At 39.6% G+C, this 13441-nt stretch overlaps 1 protein-coding gene across 7 annotated transcripts in view; it reads right to left on the reverse strand.

Annotated features, from left to right (window-relative positions):
* Positions 1 to 13441, reverse strand: part of BIRC6 (baculoviral IAP repeat containing 6) — a 194526-nt gene that overhangs the window by 53345 nt on the left and 127740 nt on the right. For all 7 annotated transcript variants that reach the window (XR_013961518.1, XM_080686115.1, XM_080686117.1 and 4 more), the window contains 7 exons: positions 12252 to 12531; positions 9471 to 9727; positions 9115 to 9223; positions 7982 to 8203; positions 6015 to 6795; positions 4337 to 4480; positions 3774 to 3903 (listed from right to left, as the gene is read on the reverse strand). Coding sequence is in view for 6 of the 7 variants with exons in the window: in XM_080686115.1 (XP_080542241.1) it covers positions 3774 to 3903; positions 4337 to 4480; positions 6015 to 6795; positions 7982 to 8203; positions 9115 to 9223; positions 9471 to 9727; positions 12252 to 12531 (1923 nt within the window). In the remaining variant the exon portion in view is untranslated. The remainder of the gene's footprint in view (positions 1 to 3773; positions 3904 to 4336; positions 4481 to 6014; positions 6796 to 7981; positions 8204 to 9114; positions 9224 to 9470; positions 9728 to 12251; positions 12532 to 13441) is intronic.

Raw genomic sequence — 13441 nt, forward strand, 5'->3', positions numbered from 1 at the left:
AGATCAAATTCAAAATTTTTTTAAAAAATGTTTTCTCAAGATGACTCTTTGTTGGAGTTTTTACTAGGATGTAGTGTTTTCAAATTAATCACTTTATTTTTAAACATATTTTTAAATATGTTTTTATTGATTTTTTAAATTATTACAGGAGGCCCATGAAATTTGTGCACGGTAGGGTCCCTAGGCCTGGCTGGTAATCAGGGGCAATCTGGGCCTTCCAGCCGCCGGTTTGGTACTCCCTTCGTTCCGCGCCGCCCCCTGATGGTCAGCATACATCATAGCGAGTAATCAGTCTCCCTACCGAACTTCCGTGGGGATAATTTGCATATTAGGCTTTTATATAGAGATTTTTTTTTTTCTAATCCTCACCTGAAGTTATTTTTCTATTGATTTTTAGAGAGAATGGCAGAGAGGGGAAGACAGAGAGAAATATCAATGTGAGAGAAATACATTGAGTGGTTGCCTCATGCATGCATCCCAGCCAGGGTCAGAGCTGGGGAGGAGCCTGCCACTGAGGTACTGTGATACAATTACTATATTTTAAAATTTTTTAGGTAATAAATGGAACTTATCTGTAATAATAATAGAATATGACATTTTATTTTAATTTACTTTTAAATATATTTTTATTGATTTCAGAGAGGAAGGAAGAGGGAGAGAGAGAGAGAGAGAGAAACATCCAAGATGAGAGAGAATCATTGATTGGCTGCCTCCTGCAAGTCCCCCACTGGGGATCAAGCCCACAACCCGGGCATGTGCCCTTGACTGGAATCGAACCTGGGACCTTTCAGTTCGCAGGCCGACGCTTTATCCACAGAGCCAAACCCGCTAGGGCATTTTATTTATTTTTAATTGGGGGGGGGGGGGGGGAGAGAGAGAGAGAGATGGGTGCCCTGACTGGGAATCAAACCGGCCATTTTAGTGTATGGGACAATGCTCTAACCATTTTAGAAAATAGCATTCTTTTATAGCAAAGATAAACCAAAAATGTTAAATTTCCAATTACTTGTAAATGTAATCTTTTTCCATAATCAAGTTAAACATATGAAATCTCAATAAGTGAATTTTAGTACTCTTCCCCACTTCCCTCCTTAATTTAATTAATTTCTCTTGATTATAGAGGGACATTTTCAGGACTCTTTCAGAAAAACATTTATAAAGTCTAATTTTCAGAAAAGTAGTTGCAACAGATAAGGAAGACATCCTATCTAATAAAAGAGTAATATGCAAATTGACTATACCTCCGTTGCACCCACAAGCCACGCCCACCAGCCAATCAGGAGTGAGTATGCAAATTAAACCAACCAAGCTGGCTGTGGCCATGGAGCGAGCAGGAGGCTTAGGTTATCCCGGCAATGGAGGAAGCCAAGCTTCCTGCACACCCTGGCCGGCCCTGGACTCCACTCAAGGCTACAAAGTTTCAATTATAGAAGATAAATAAATCCCAACAAAAATGGCTGCAGCCACCGAGCAAGCAGGAGACTTGGGTATCCCTGGCGATGGAGGAAGCCAAGCTTTCCACCCACCCTGGCCTGCGCGAGCCTCCACTCAAGGCTACAAAGTTTCAATTATAGAAGATAAATAAATCCCAGATACCAGGGTCTCCCCTTGGGTCGCCGGGGGGCATGGCCGGCCTGCAAACCACCATAAGCCCCTCACCCAGGCCACCCCACGCTCCAAAGGAACCCCACCCTGATCCGGGATACCCTTCAGGGCAAACCAGCTGGCAAACCAGCTGGCCAACAGCCGGCCCCCATTCATGCACCAGGCCTCTAGCCTATCTACTAAAAGAGTAATATGCAAATTGACCATCACTCCCAACACACAAGATGGCTGCCCCCATGTGGACACAACTCGGCTGCCACAAGATGGCCAGGAGGGTAGGGCAGTTGGGAGGGACCATGCCTGCAAGGGAGGGCAACTGGGGGCGATCAAGCCTGCAAGGGAGGCCAGTTAGGGGTGACCAGGTCGGCAGAGGAGGCAAGTTGGGGGCAACCAGGCCTGCAGGGAAGGGCATTTGGGGGGGACCCAGGCCTGCAGGGGAGAGCAGTTAAGGGTGACCAGGCCTGCAGGGGAGGGCAGTTAGGGGCAATCAGGCTGGCAGGGGAGCAGTTAGGCATCAATCAGGCTGGGAGGGGAGTGGTTAGGAGGTGATCAGGATGGCAGGCAGAAGCGGTTAGGGGCAATCAGGAAGGCAGGCCGGAGAGCAGTTAGGAGCCAGCAGTCCTGGATTGTGAGAGGGATATCCGACTGCCCGTTTAGGCCCAATCCTACCGGGATCGGGCCTAAACGGGCAGTCAGACATCTCTCAAGGGGTCCCAGATTGGAGAGGGTGCAGGCTGGGCTGAGGGACACACACCCCTGTGCACAAATTTCATGCACCAGGCCTCTAGTTTTTAAATTAGAAAAAACATTATTTATACATTTATATAGTATTCTATCATTGTATTGTATAATTTTTTAAAAGAATTACAGTTTTATGCGCACAATTGTATTAGAGGTGGTAACTAAAACTGGAAAAGGATCTTTTCTACCTTATTTTCTCATAATAATCACATCCATTCTCATGGTTTAATTTACCACTTATATATGGTAACAATTCCGAAACTCTTCAACCCAGCCTTTTACTTTAAGCTTAGATTTGTACTTACACCTGATAAACATCAGCAGCTTTTTCTGAGATACTGTAAACTTCCTTCAGTTATTAGTGTTGCTTCAAACTGAAGCACACCCTAATGTATAGACACATGCTTATATTTATATTACAATGTAAACAGGTTTCCAGCTTGTTTTTTTATTCTGACAACATATATAGTAAGATCATAAATACTTTGAAGGGCAGAATATGTGTCTTGCTCATTATAACATCCTAGTACAAACTGCTATGCTTACAAATAGCATGAATTCAGCCCTAGCCAGTTTAGCTCAGTGGATAGAGCGTCGGCCTGCGGACTGAAAGGTCCCGGGTTCGATTCTGGTCAAGGCCACATGCCGGGGTTGTGGGCTCAATCCCCTGTAGGGGGCGTGCAGAAGGCAGCCAATCAATGATTCTCTCTCATCATTGATGTTTCTATCTTTCTCTCCCTCTTCCTTCCTCTCTGAAATCAATAAAAATATATTTTTTAAAAAAACAACAACAAAAAAAACAAATAGCATGAATACATTCACTTATTAGGATTGGTGACAAACTCTAACCATCCATAGTCAATTTGTATTATTACATCAAAAACTAAGTTTTTAGTAGTTAATAAATGTTGTTTAAAGGCACTATGTGAGAGCTTTTGAAATACAGGTAAGAAACCAAGGGGAAAAGTTATGTCTTCTTTCTTCACTATTAGAAACAATTAGGTCACCAATCAATTCTACCTTATTTTCATCTTCTGAACACTCATTTATTCCATAGATTTAGTAAGTTTTTATTACTGTCATCCATGCCAGTACCCTGGAATTAACTTACTATAAAACAGCCAGAAGGCTTATTGTGAGAAAATTCTGTCAATGGCTACCCACAGCTTGTCTACATATCCAACAACCCCATCTGTCATTGCTACAAATAACGCACATCACACCAAAAGAAATATAGGTGCTAACTTATATTATACATTTTTTCTTCAGCTACTTACTCATGCCTCATAAAGTGAAGATATGTTGACCTTTTCTAGCTATTAAATGTTTGCTGGGTAAATGAAGGCAGTAAAATAAACAGTAATAAAAGTAATAAAATTCCAAATACAATCTAACATAAAGTGAAAGAAAACTTAAGTCTGACTTACCTGACACCCTGTCAAGAACTTCTGATAATGTTGTTGACACTGGCAAGTGAAGTGTCCGGAACTTGTGGCCTGCTCCATACATTGGATGCTGGATGACATGGCTAGTAGCATTGATTCTACCTTTGTATAGCTGAAAATTAATTCAAAATAAATCAATATGTGGTTTTTTGAAATAAATATCATTTTAAAAATTTCATAAAAGAATAAAAATTCAACAATGCATACAAAATATGAAGGGCTTGTTTAATGTGTTTCTTTAAATGTGGCATATTTACCTGTCCATGATTTGTAGGTCAAGTTTTGCATTAGCATTTTTGTACCTAATATTATATTACTTTTTCCCAAATCAAATTATACTATTCTACTAATGTATAATTAGGTTATTCTAGGTAGAAAGGGTTTATCTCAAAGAGATTTTTAGGTCCTATCAAGTATTCAAGTTTTTCTAATTTCACTTTACTTTCTTAGAAATTAGAATGTAGAAATCACTGCAAACTCTGATGTGAAATTATAAAATACCTTTACAAACAGCTAATCACTAAATTTAATTGTTAAATACTCACTGGACAGGGAGACTGTAGAAACATTGTCACTTTCTCATCCTCTAGCATCAACTGCAAAAACAATCTACGTACAAACCCTGAAATGTTCCCCGATGTAGGAAGGTTTCCTCTTTGAGGAGATGCCTGAAACAGTTCACAGAGAACCTGGCAAGATAAGAGACACAAAGTTAAATGCAGTGTTTATTGGCAGCTTTGTATTTTAACTGAAAAAAGAAAACTAAGAGTGTGAATTAACAAGTACATTTCAATATATCATATTAGTAATTAAAGAATACATTATTTCAACTTAAAGTACATGAATACAGAAGTAGATAAGAAGTGCAACAAAAATTTCTGTGGATAAGAGAAATTACTACTGTAGAGTTTTCAAATAATAAATACCCAGCATAACCAACTTACTGTTAACTTTGGTCAATATCTATGTGGTTACAATACAATCCTATCCTATATAATAAAAGCCTAATATGCAAATCGACCAAACGGTGGAACGACCGATGGAACGACTGGTCACTATGAAGCACACTGACCACCAGGGGGCAGACGCTCGACGCAGGAGCTGCCCCCAGCCCACAGGTCCCAGGCCAGCCAAGGCAGGTGCGAGTGGGGGCGCCGCCAGTAGCTCCACAGATCAACCCTGATCGCCAGCCTGGTTTAGGGACCCTACCTGTGCACAAATTTCGTGCACCGGGTTTCTAGTATCCTAACTAATAAAGAGGGAATATGCTAATTGAATGTCACACCCTCACAAATATGGCGGCACCCACAGCCAATAAGGAGTGAATATGCTAATTGACTACCACACCCTGAAAAATGGCGGTGCCCACAGCCACAAGATGGAGGAGCCTAGTCCACTCATCCCCGCCGGGGTGGCAGGCGGGTCCAGCCGCTCTTCACGCCTGCCTCCAGAGTCCCCCTTCCCCCCCAACCCTCCAGCCCCCCAGGGCCAGCCTGAGGCACAGGCAAGCCTCGGATGGCGGCTGCCCAGGCAGTGGCAGCAGCAGAGGTGTGATGGGGTTGTCGCCTTCCCCTGATCACCGGGTCGCCTCCCGCCCCTGAAGGCTTCCAGACTATGAGAGGGGGCAGGCCGGGCTGAGGAACACCCCACCTCCAGTGCATGAATTTTCATGCACCAGGCCTCCAGTAATAAAATAATCTTTTACAGTTTTAAAGTGAGTGGTCAGGTGTCTCCTATGTTAAACCTACTCTAATGTCTTCTTCATGCAAAGCAAACAAGTAATTGTAACAATCTGGTTACAACAAAATGCAATGCCTTAGTGCAGATGAGGCACTCAATGATCATCTTCAAGTGGTCAATCCTGTTCCAGCAGCTGAAGTGTTTTTTTGGGGGTCTGGACTTTATATTTGCGGAGTTCTTAAAAAGGAGAGCACAATGTATTGCTAGAATTTCTGTGATTTTGCCCACTATCTCATCAAAAAGATTAACTGATATATGTGACAGTTGAGGGGAGGAAAGAGAAGATATCAGTACTGTGTTGTTGTTGTTTCCAGTACTGTATTTTAATTATGGTTTAAATTCAGTCATTAAACATACCCAATCCCAAACTTTACCACAATCTAGCCTTATATAATACATGCCCCTTTCTTAACTAATTTCACTAGTACTATTTGACAACATATTAAAATAACCTAAAACATAAGCCAGATTTTCCACTTTTACCTGTGCCATCAGCTTTTGATTATTAGGGTGGCATGAAATGCACTGCAGGAAGAATGCCACCGTTGCATTCTCAATTGCTGTCCTCTGTTGAGCAGTCAATCCTGCTGTAGTAGCTGAAGAAAGAGAAGCTGATCTTGCACTGCTCTGTTGTGCACCTAAATTATGTCCTCCAGAAGTGGACCCAGAGTGACACAATAAAAACAGAAGTGCTGTCCATAGTGGATTGACTTCTGAACCACCAAGCCAGTCTTTCATAACATGGCTACTGCCAACTTCTGTCAAAAACCTAAGAATAGGAGCAACCAGGTCTGCTGTGATAGGCATCTTATTGCATTGTTGTGGAACATGATGCCGCCTGAGTTTGTCCTGGAATGCATCTATTGACTGAGCAATGCTTTCCGAGTAAGAAATGTGGCTAAAGCAGAAACTAGCCAGACTCCTCACAAGAAGAGATGGCAATCCTGAGTCCAATAATTGTTTGATAGCTTCTGGAGATTGAGAAGAGGAAGCAAGAGTTGCCAAGTGTGATTCAGTTAGTGCAAGAGGAGCTTGTGCGTTTTTAGAGTCATCTGTTAAAGATGAACTAAGATCTTGCTTTTTGCTGTCATCTGTCATAGATAGTCTGTGGTGACACTGCATTGGAGGAGGTGTAATTCCCATCCAGCCCATCAGCAAAGAAAAATAACTTGGGTGTACATGGCACATTGAGCAAAGTAGACTGTCAACAGCTTTTTTTAAAACCATATTGCAGGGAAGAGACATGGACCAATTAAAGAGTAACCTAGGGGAATAAAAGATACCAAGTTAACAATGTGTGTGTGTATATACATATTAATATATATTCTTATATTTATTCCAAATATTTCTACTAGAGATCAATCTAAACTCTAATGAAAACTATATTGTTTATTTGACATAAATATTATTACATGATAAGATTTCAGGAAGATGGCTTATAATACATAATTAAGTATTTAGGTAAATTAGAAGGTAGAATAAAAGTATAAAATGAGTACAGAAAACCAAGAGATCTATATTAAAATTAGAGGCCCGGTGCACGAATTCGTGCACCAGTGGGGTCCCTTGGCCTAGCCTGCGGGATCGGGCCGAAACCAGCTCTCTGACATCCCCTGAGGGGTCCTGGATTGAGAGAGGATGCAGGCCAGACCGAGGGACCCCACTGGTGCATGATCAGAGGGAGGCGGGAAGTTGGCCATTCTCTGTGTGATCTCAAAAAAGTGACATTAAAAAAACAATGAAATTGTTTACCAAGAAAATTTGACATGATTGATGGCTTAAATACATGTTTGCAAATCAAAAATTATTAGTGACTTTCACTAATAAATCACAGATTATACCAACTGGTGGGGGCAAATATGACAATGACCAACTCCAAGACAAAAGCCCAACCTTTTATCAGTCATGGGACTCTTCAAAAATAAATATAATATTCTGCTAAGACTTAGGAGTTATCAGGCAGTAAGCTCAACAATGCATTAGCTGAGTATGATGAAGAAAAGTGGGTAGTGGAAACTACTTATCAAAGAGCAATCGTAACAGGCGTCTAAAATGTAGTAGTAAAAACAGTTAATCATAAAACTCTTCTGACATAGCAAGTCTTTCAAAATTTCTAGCTATACTTTTTTTCCACAGTTACTCATTAAAGATAAAAGAATCTGATGGGTAAATGTGCAAATAAGATAAACACTATGAAATGTAGGGAGCATATACATTAAACATTCTACTTTTAGGTTAAAAAAACAGGCAATGACATTAATATATCTTCTTAAAACATGAAGATAAATTAAATTTTTATAACATCTCATTTCAAAATTGTACCTAACTATATTTACCCACTACTTTCAAAGTATTATTTTTATCCCAATAAGCATATAAAATACTATTTCAAATGAAAACCAAAGCGATTTAGTACTGGAGGGAAAAAGAATTTCACAAATCATACTCACTCAAAGAGGTCTCGGTCCAACAGTGCTGGTAAATCATACTCTACAAGGAGTTCGTAACTGTGCCACAGAATTGCTGCTACACAGTGCAAATGAGAAGGAGATGGCATTAGAAGACCATACTCTATTGCTGAAGAGGTAGGGCACATGTAGCTCATTCTGCCACTTCTCTTCATAGCAGCCACTCTTGCAGAATCACTGACCCATTTTAACAAGGCCTGAATTCTTAAAAGAAGAAAATGAAATTCAAATAACTACTAATATCATAACTGACATTTAATATGGATAAATATCACCATTGTCTGAAAGAAATATATTTATAAGAAAAACATTCTATTTTAGTCTAAAATAGAACAGGAAAGGAATTATATAAGTAACAAGGATATAGTAGTTCTAATTTTCCAATAACCTTTCCAATCTTAACAGATGAAAATGTTTGAGATAATAACTATAATTCAACAAATAAACATTAACTCCTACCTGATTTATAACAAAATATATAACTAGAATTACAGTATATACAACTTAACAAACTCACCATCTCTTCTAAATTTTTTCTCACAACAAATCCATACAACCTAGAGGAGTAATCTGGGGCTAATTCTTCATTGTGCAGAATCACATGCAATATAGCCTGTTTCATAAATCTTGCTCCCATCCATTAATACTAGTAGCAGCCACTCACCCTCCTTCATTCTGAAAACAGAATATAAGCCCAACATATGTCCTTTTATAAGTGCCCCTCTACTCTCAATCCCCTGGAGCTGGGGACCACTAACTCAGAGTAAAAGAATGATTAAAGCAATAGTGATTTGAAGTTTAAGAAACAGAAAAGATACATTGTCCATTCTTAAAACACTATTTATATTTGTATTTATTTGCTTTCAAATTTCTACTTTAAACCATCAGATTTTTTCTAGGTAAGAGAGATAGGGGTAGGAAGGTATATGTGAAAATTTATTTAATGCTCACAAAAATCTCTAGAAATTGCATCATATAAAGTATACAGGTGAATATATAATATAATAAATGGTCTTTAACTTTTATAACATGATCTAAGGAGAAAGTATTACAAATAAATTGCCTACAAGTGATTGTATGTTTGTGTGACCTTAATTTAAAATGAGACTATGTACCTGTCTTTTGTTCCAGTGTCCTGAGTTGTTCCAAGCTGATAAAGAATATCTATAGTAGAGTCAGAAGAGAGCCCATTCAGTCTTCCAAAAAGTAAAGGGCTATTTAAATCTTGTAATAAAGAACCAAAAGGAAAAAGTTAGTAAAGAAGCAAAATGGAAGGAGATTTGCTCAATTTAATGTTAAATTATTCATTAAAAATAACTCTTCTATAAATTCCAACAAAAAAAGCAAACTCCAAAAATAATAACGGCATAAATTATGAAGTTAATTTCAGAAACAGAAGTAACCACAAATGACAAAATTCAAGTCATTGCTTTGCAAATGTAAAAATTAAAATATCAAAGTTAATGGTCACCTGTAGGATCACTGCCTGATGCTGCACAATTTCTCAGCAGAATGTCTATAAGCTTCAGACCAATTCTAGTGGATTGCAGGCCTATCTTTACAAGCACAACCTCAATGTTCGGTGAATGCATTCCACAGTATGGGGACATCAATAAGGCAGCACAAGTCTGTAGCAGATTAGCAGTAGGTGCAGCAGCACATGCCATCATTCCTTCCAGATCACTTATGTGAGTTAGACAATGATGTAATAACCGTAACCATCCAATACTGAAATACACAATACAAAGTGACTTATAAATTTACATAGCTCGAATTATTTCAGGAGTAAAAAAAAAATTCTTAAAGATCAGCATGCTATGTTTCATAAATAGCACCAATCTATGTAAAAAAGTTTTAGAATACTGCACTATCAAATAAAGAACTACCTAAACAATAAGTTTCCCTTGTGACAGAACACATAAAAATATTTGTGATAATAGTATTTTGAAACTATGTGCTTGCTTCTTTTTTAATGTCAGAAAATCTACACTAATAAAAGATATAAATTGACCATCATTTTGTGACACCCACCAGCCTATCAGGAGTATGCAAATTAACCTAACAAAGATGGCTGGTTAATTTGCATGTGCAGGTGCCTAAGGGCTGGGGGCGTGGCGGCACCAAGCAGCCTGGGTCCCAGGGGCGGGCCTCTTTGGGACCCAGGCAGCTCTGAGCCTGTAGGGCCGCGCGTAGGCCCGGAGTCCTAGAACAACCCCTGGCCACTCCGGGCCTACTCGCGCAGGCGATGAGCAGCCAGGGAGGGGACAGCACCAAGCGGCCTCCGTCCCGGGGACAGGCATCCTCGGGAGCCAGGCTGCTCTGAGCCTGTAGGCCCGTGCGTAGGCCCATAGCGGCTGGGGTCCCGGAACAACCCACAGCCACTACAGGCCTACACGCACTGACTCTGGGTAGCTGGGTTCTCAGGGAAGCCACTGGAGTGTCTGGTCCTGTCAGCCCAGCCGGGGGGGTGGGGCTGGAGTTCGCAGTCCTTTTCTTTGTGCAGCCCCCTGAACCGGAAGCGGAAACCAAGAGCGCAGGGAACACCAGGAATGCTGGGAATCATAGTTCTCGTGGCAGACGCTTTGCGGGATCTCATAGACCAGGGGTCCTCAAACTACGGCCCGCGGGCCACATGCGGCCCGCCAAGGACATTTATCTGGCCCGCCGGGTGCCGCTGCCTGTCCTGCTTAGCAGCCGACTCGTCCCGGGCCCGCAGTGCACATAGGAATTTGTTCATAGTTTTGTTTTTTTTTTAAACTATAGTCCGGCCCTCCAATGGTCTGAGGGACAGTGAACTGGCCCCCTGTTTTAAAAGTTTGAGGACCCCTGTCCTAGACACTAGAGCAAAGTGAGCCTGGAGCAAGTTACTGTTGCAGGTGGGGGATGGGGGAAAAGCAAAGGTGAGAGACATAAGTAAAGTCACAGTGTCGAGGAAAAATTAAAGGAAAGATATCCTGCAACTTCTAGGAAATCTCCACCAATGGAGCAAAGAAAAAAAAAAACAGACCTGTATTATTCTGTGAGCACCAAACCAAACTAGGTTGGGGTCTCAGAAAATTCGCTCATATGATTGCAAAGACAGACAGAAACTCCCGGATTGGAGAGGGCTCCCCTGAGTGCTCCCAGAATGGAGAGGGTGCAGGTCGGGCTGAGGGACCCACCCCCGTGCACGAATCTTCGTGCACCGGGCCCCTAGTGTTTTTATATATACACATTCTTATGTGTATAAATATAAACTGTATAGGACCATAGATTTGAAAAAATGTAAAGTCTTGGCAGCTTGGGAATTAAAAAGATACCCTAAATTTTTTTATCAGGCAAAGCTTTCAGTAAAACCAATTTATAAAATTTCCAAACAACAAAATATACCGGAAAAATGTAAATTAAAGAATATATTCAGGTCCTTGTTTGTTTGGTTAGTTTGTATGGTTCAAATACAACCCTTTTGCTTACTGGCGTTTAGGAATTACCATATAAGACTAGATCGATTTATGTGGTCAATTTCTATGGTTTAGATTCCGGGTGATAGGCATTTGGATACTTTCTAAAAATGTGTTTTTATTGATTTTTATAGAGAGAGAAAGAGAGATAGAAACATTGATGGGAAAGAACCAACATTGACTGGCTGCCTCCTGCATGCCCCTATTGGGGATCAAGCCTAAAACCCAGGCATGTGCCCTAATTGGGAATCAAACCAGTTACTTCTTGGTGCATGGGTTGATGCTCAACCACTGAGCAACACTGGCCAGGCTTGATATTCTTAATATTAGACTCCAATCCAAGAAACTAGAATCCACATCCACATATACCACATTAAAGATCATCTCAAGGATTAAACACATATAAATCTAAATATTAACTAGCCTCAAGGTTCTGCTTTGGTAGAATTCTCTATTACACTTAAAACACAAACAAACAAACAAAAAAACATGTTGTTATATAGATACCTATTCAACAAAGTAATTCCTAAACCCTAAAAAATAAAAGCCACAGCCCTGACTGGTATGGCTCAGATGGCTGAACATTGTCACATGCACCAAAGGTCACTGTTTCAATTCCCAGTCAGGGCACATGCCCAGGTTGTAGGCTCCATCCCCAGTAGGGGACAAATAGGAGGCAGCCAATCAGTGTTTTTCTCACATTGTTGTTTCTCTCTCTCAAAGCAATAAAACCATTTAAATTAAATAAATAAGTAAATAAACTACAGAATAATTTCATAGAAAGCTTTTTATAGAATGAGAAATAAACATACCTTGTTTTAGATACCTGATCTTCAGATGGTAGAAAGGGATTATTAACTGTGGCTGAAGAAGTGGTACCAAAAGCAGTGAGGCCCAATAATTTAATTTGTGAAAGCCCTAATGTGCTGGCATCTCGAGGACGATGGAGTCTAAGGCAGACAGCAGAGGCTACTTCTGCCTTTACAAGCTGAATTTTTATGTAGGTGAGACCACTTGTGACTACAGGAGTGGACAAAGGTAGCATATTTATCCCATCTGCACTCACTTCAACAGACACTGAGGATGGGCAGGCTGCAGAAGAGAAAATGAAACAATTACTAAAGAAATAAGTAAACTAGCCTTCATAGGTTAGTGAAAATTCCAGTAAAACAGCAGCTTTCAGTTATATTCACAATGAAGTTGTCAAAAGAGCATTTATACACCAAATCATTCACTGACTCTTACCATAAGTTATTTTGAGCTATTTTCCAACATATAATATGAAATCTACAACATAATAAAAGTTGTTTTTAAAAAATTCTAATATTCACTTCAAAAAAGAGTAAAGATATTCAGCCCACATGTACTTGACTCTCTATTACTTCTATTTTATTTAGAATTATCTCCAACAATATGGGACATCTGATTAATATGTTCACTATTGTCAACAATTTGAGAAAAATATAATTTTTAAAAACTGCTTTTCCACCAACTCATTATTTCACTACTACCATATTGCAATGATTTTAAACATAACTGAGTTTAGAAATTTCTTTCACCTCTTATTTTTTGTTTCTCTTTCAAACCTTAGCCAAATATCCTGAAGGGTTGTTTTTAAAATAATTTCCTTCTAAAATTTAAGGAGGCCTAATGAAGTAACAATTGGCAGTTGCAGGGCTAGTACTGAGTGTCATGCTAGAAAAACGAAGATTGCTATCTACAAGTGTGTAAACTCACTCATTTCAACTTAATGCTATAGTTTAATAAATTTGGGGGACAAGAAAAGGCAATATACAATTAATTGGAATATATGTGGATTTCATCAAACATTCTATTTGTTTGAGGAATAAACTCATCAGTTCATTTTATGGGAAATGATTTGGTGGTAACGTCAAATATTATACTAAAAATTCCAAAATTAACAAATCTAGAAATCATATCTTTTTCACCATTTGCTAAATACTTTTCTCATTATTATGTTTCTACATTATAGTTTACTTTT

This window comes from Plecotus auritus (genome assembly GCF_963455305.1).
Source record: "Plecotus auritus genome assembly, chromosome: 8".
Lineage (NCBI taxonomy): Eukaryota > Metazoa > Chordata > Mammalia > Chiroptera > Vespertilionidae > Plecotus > Plecotus auritus.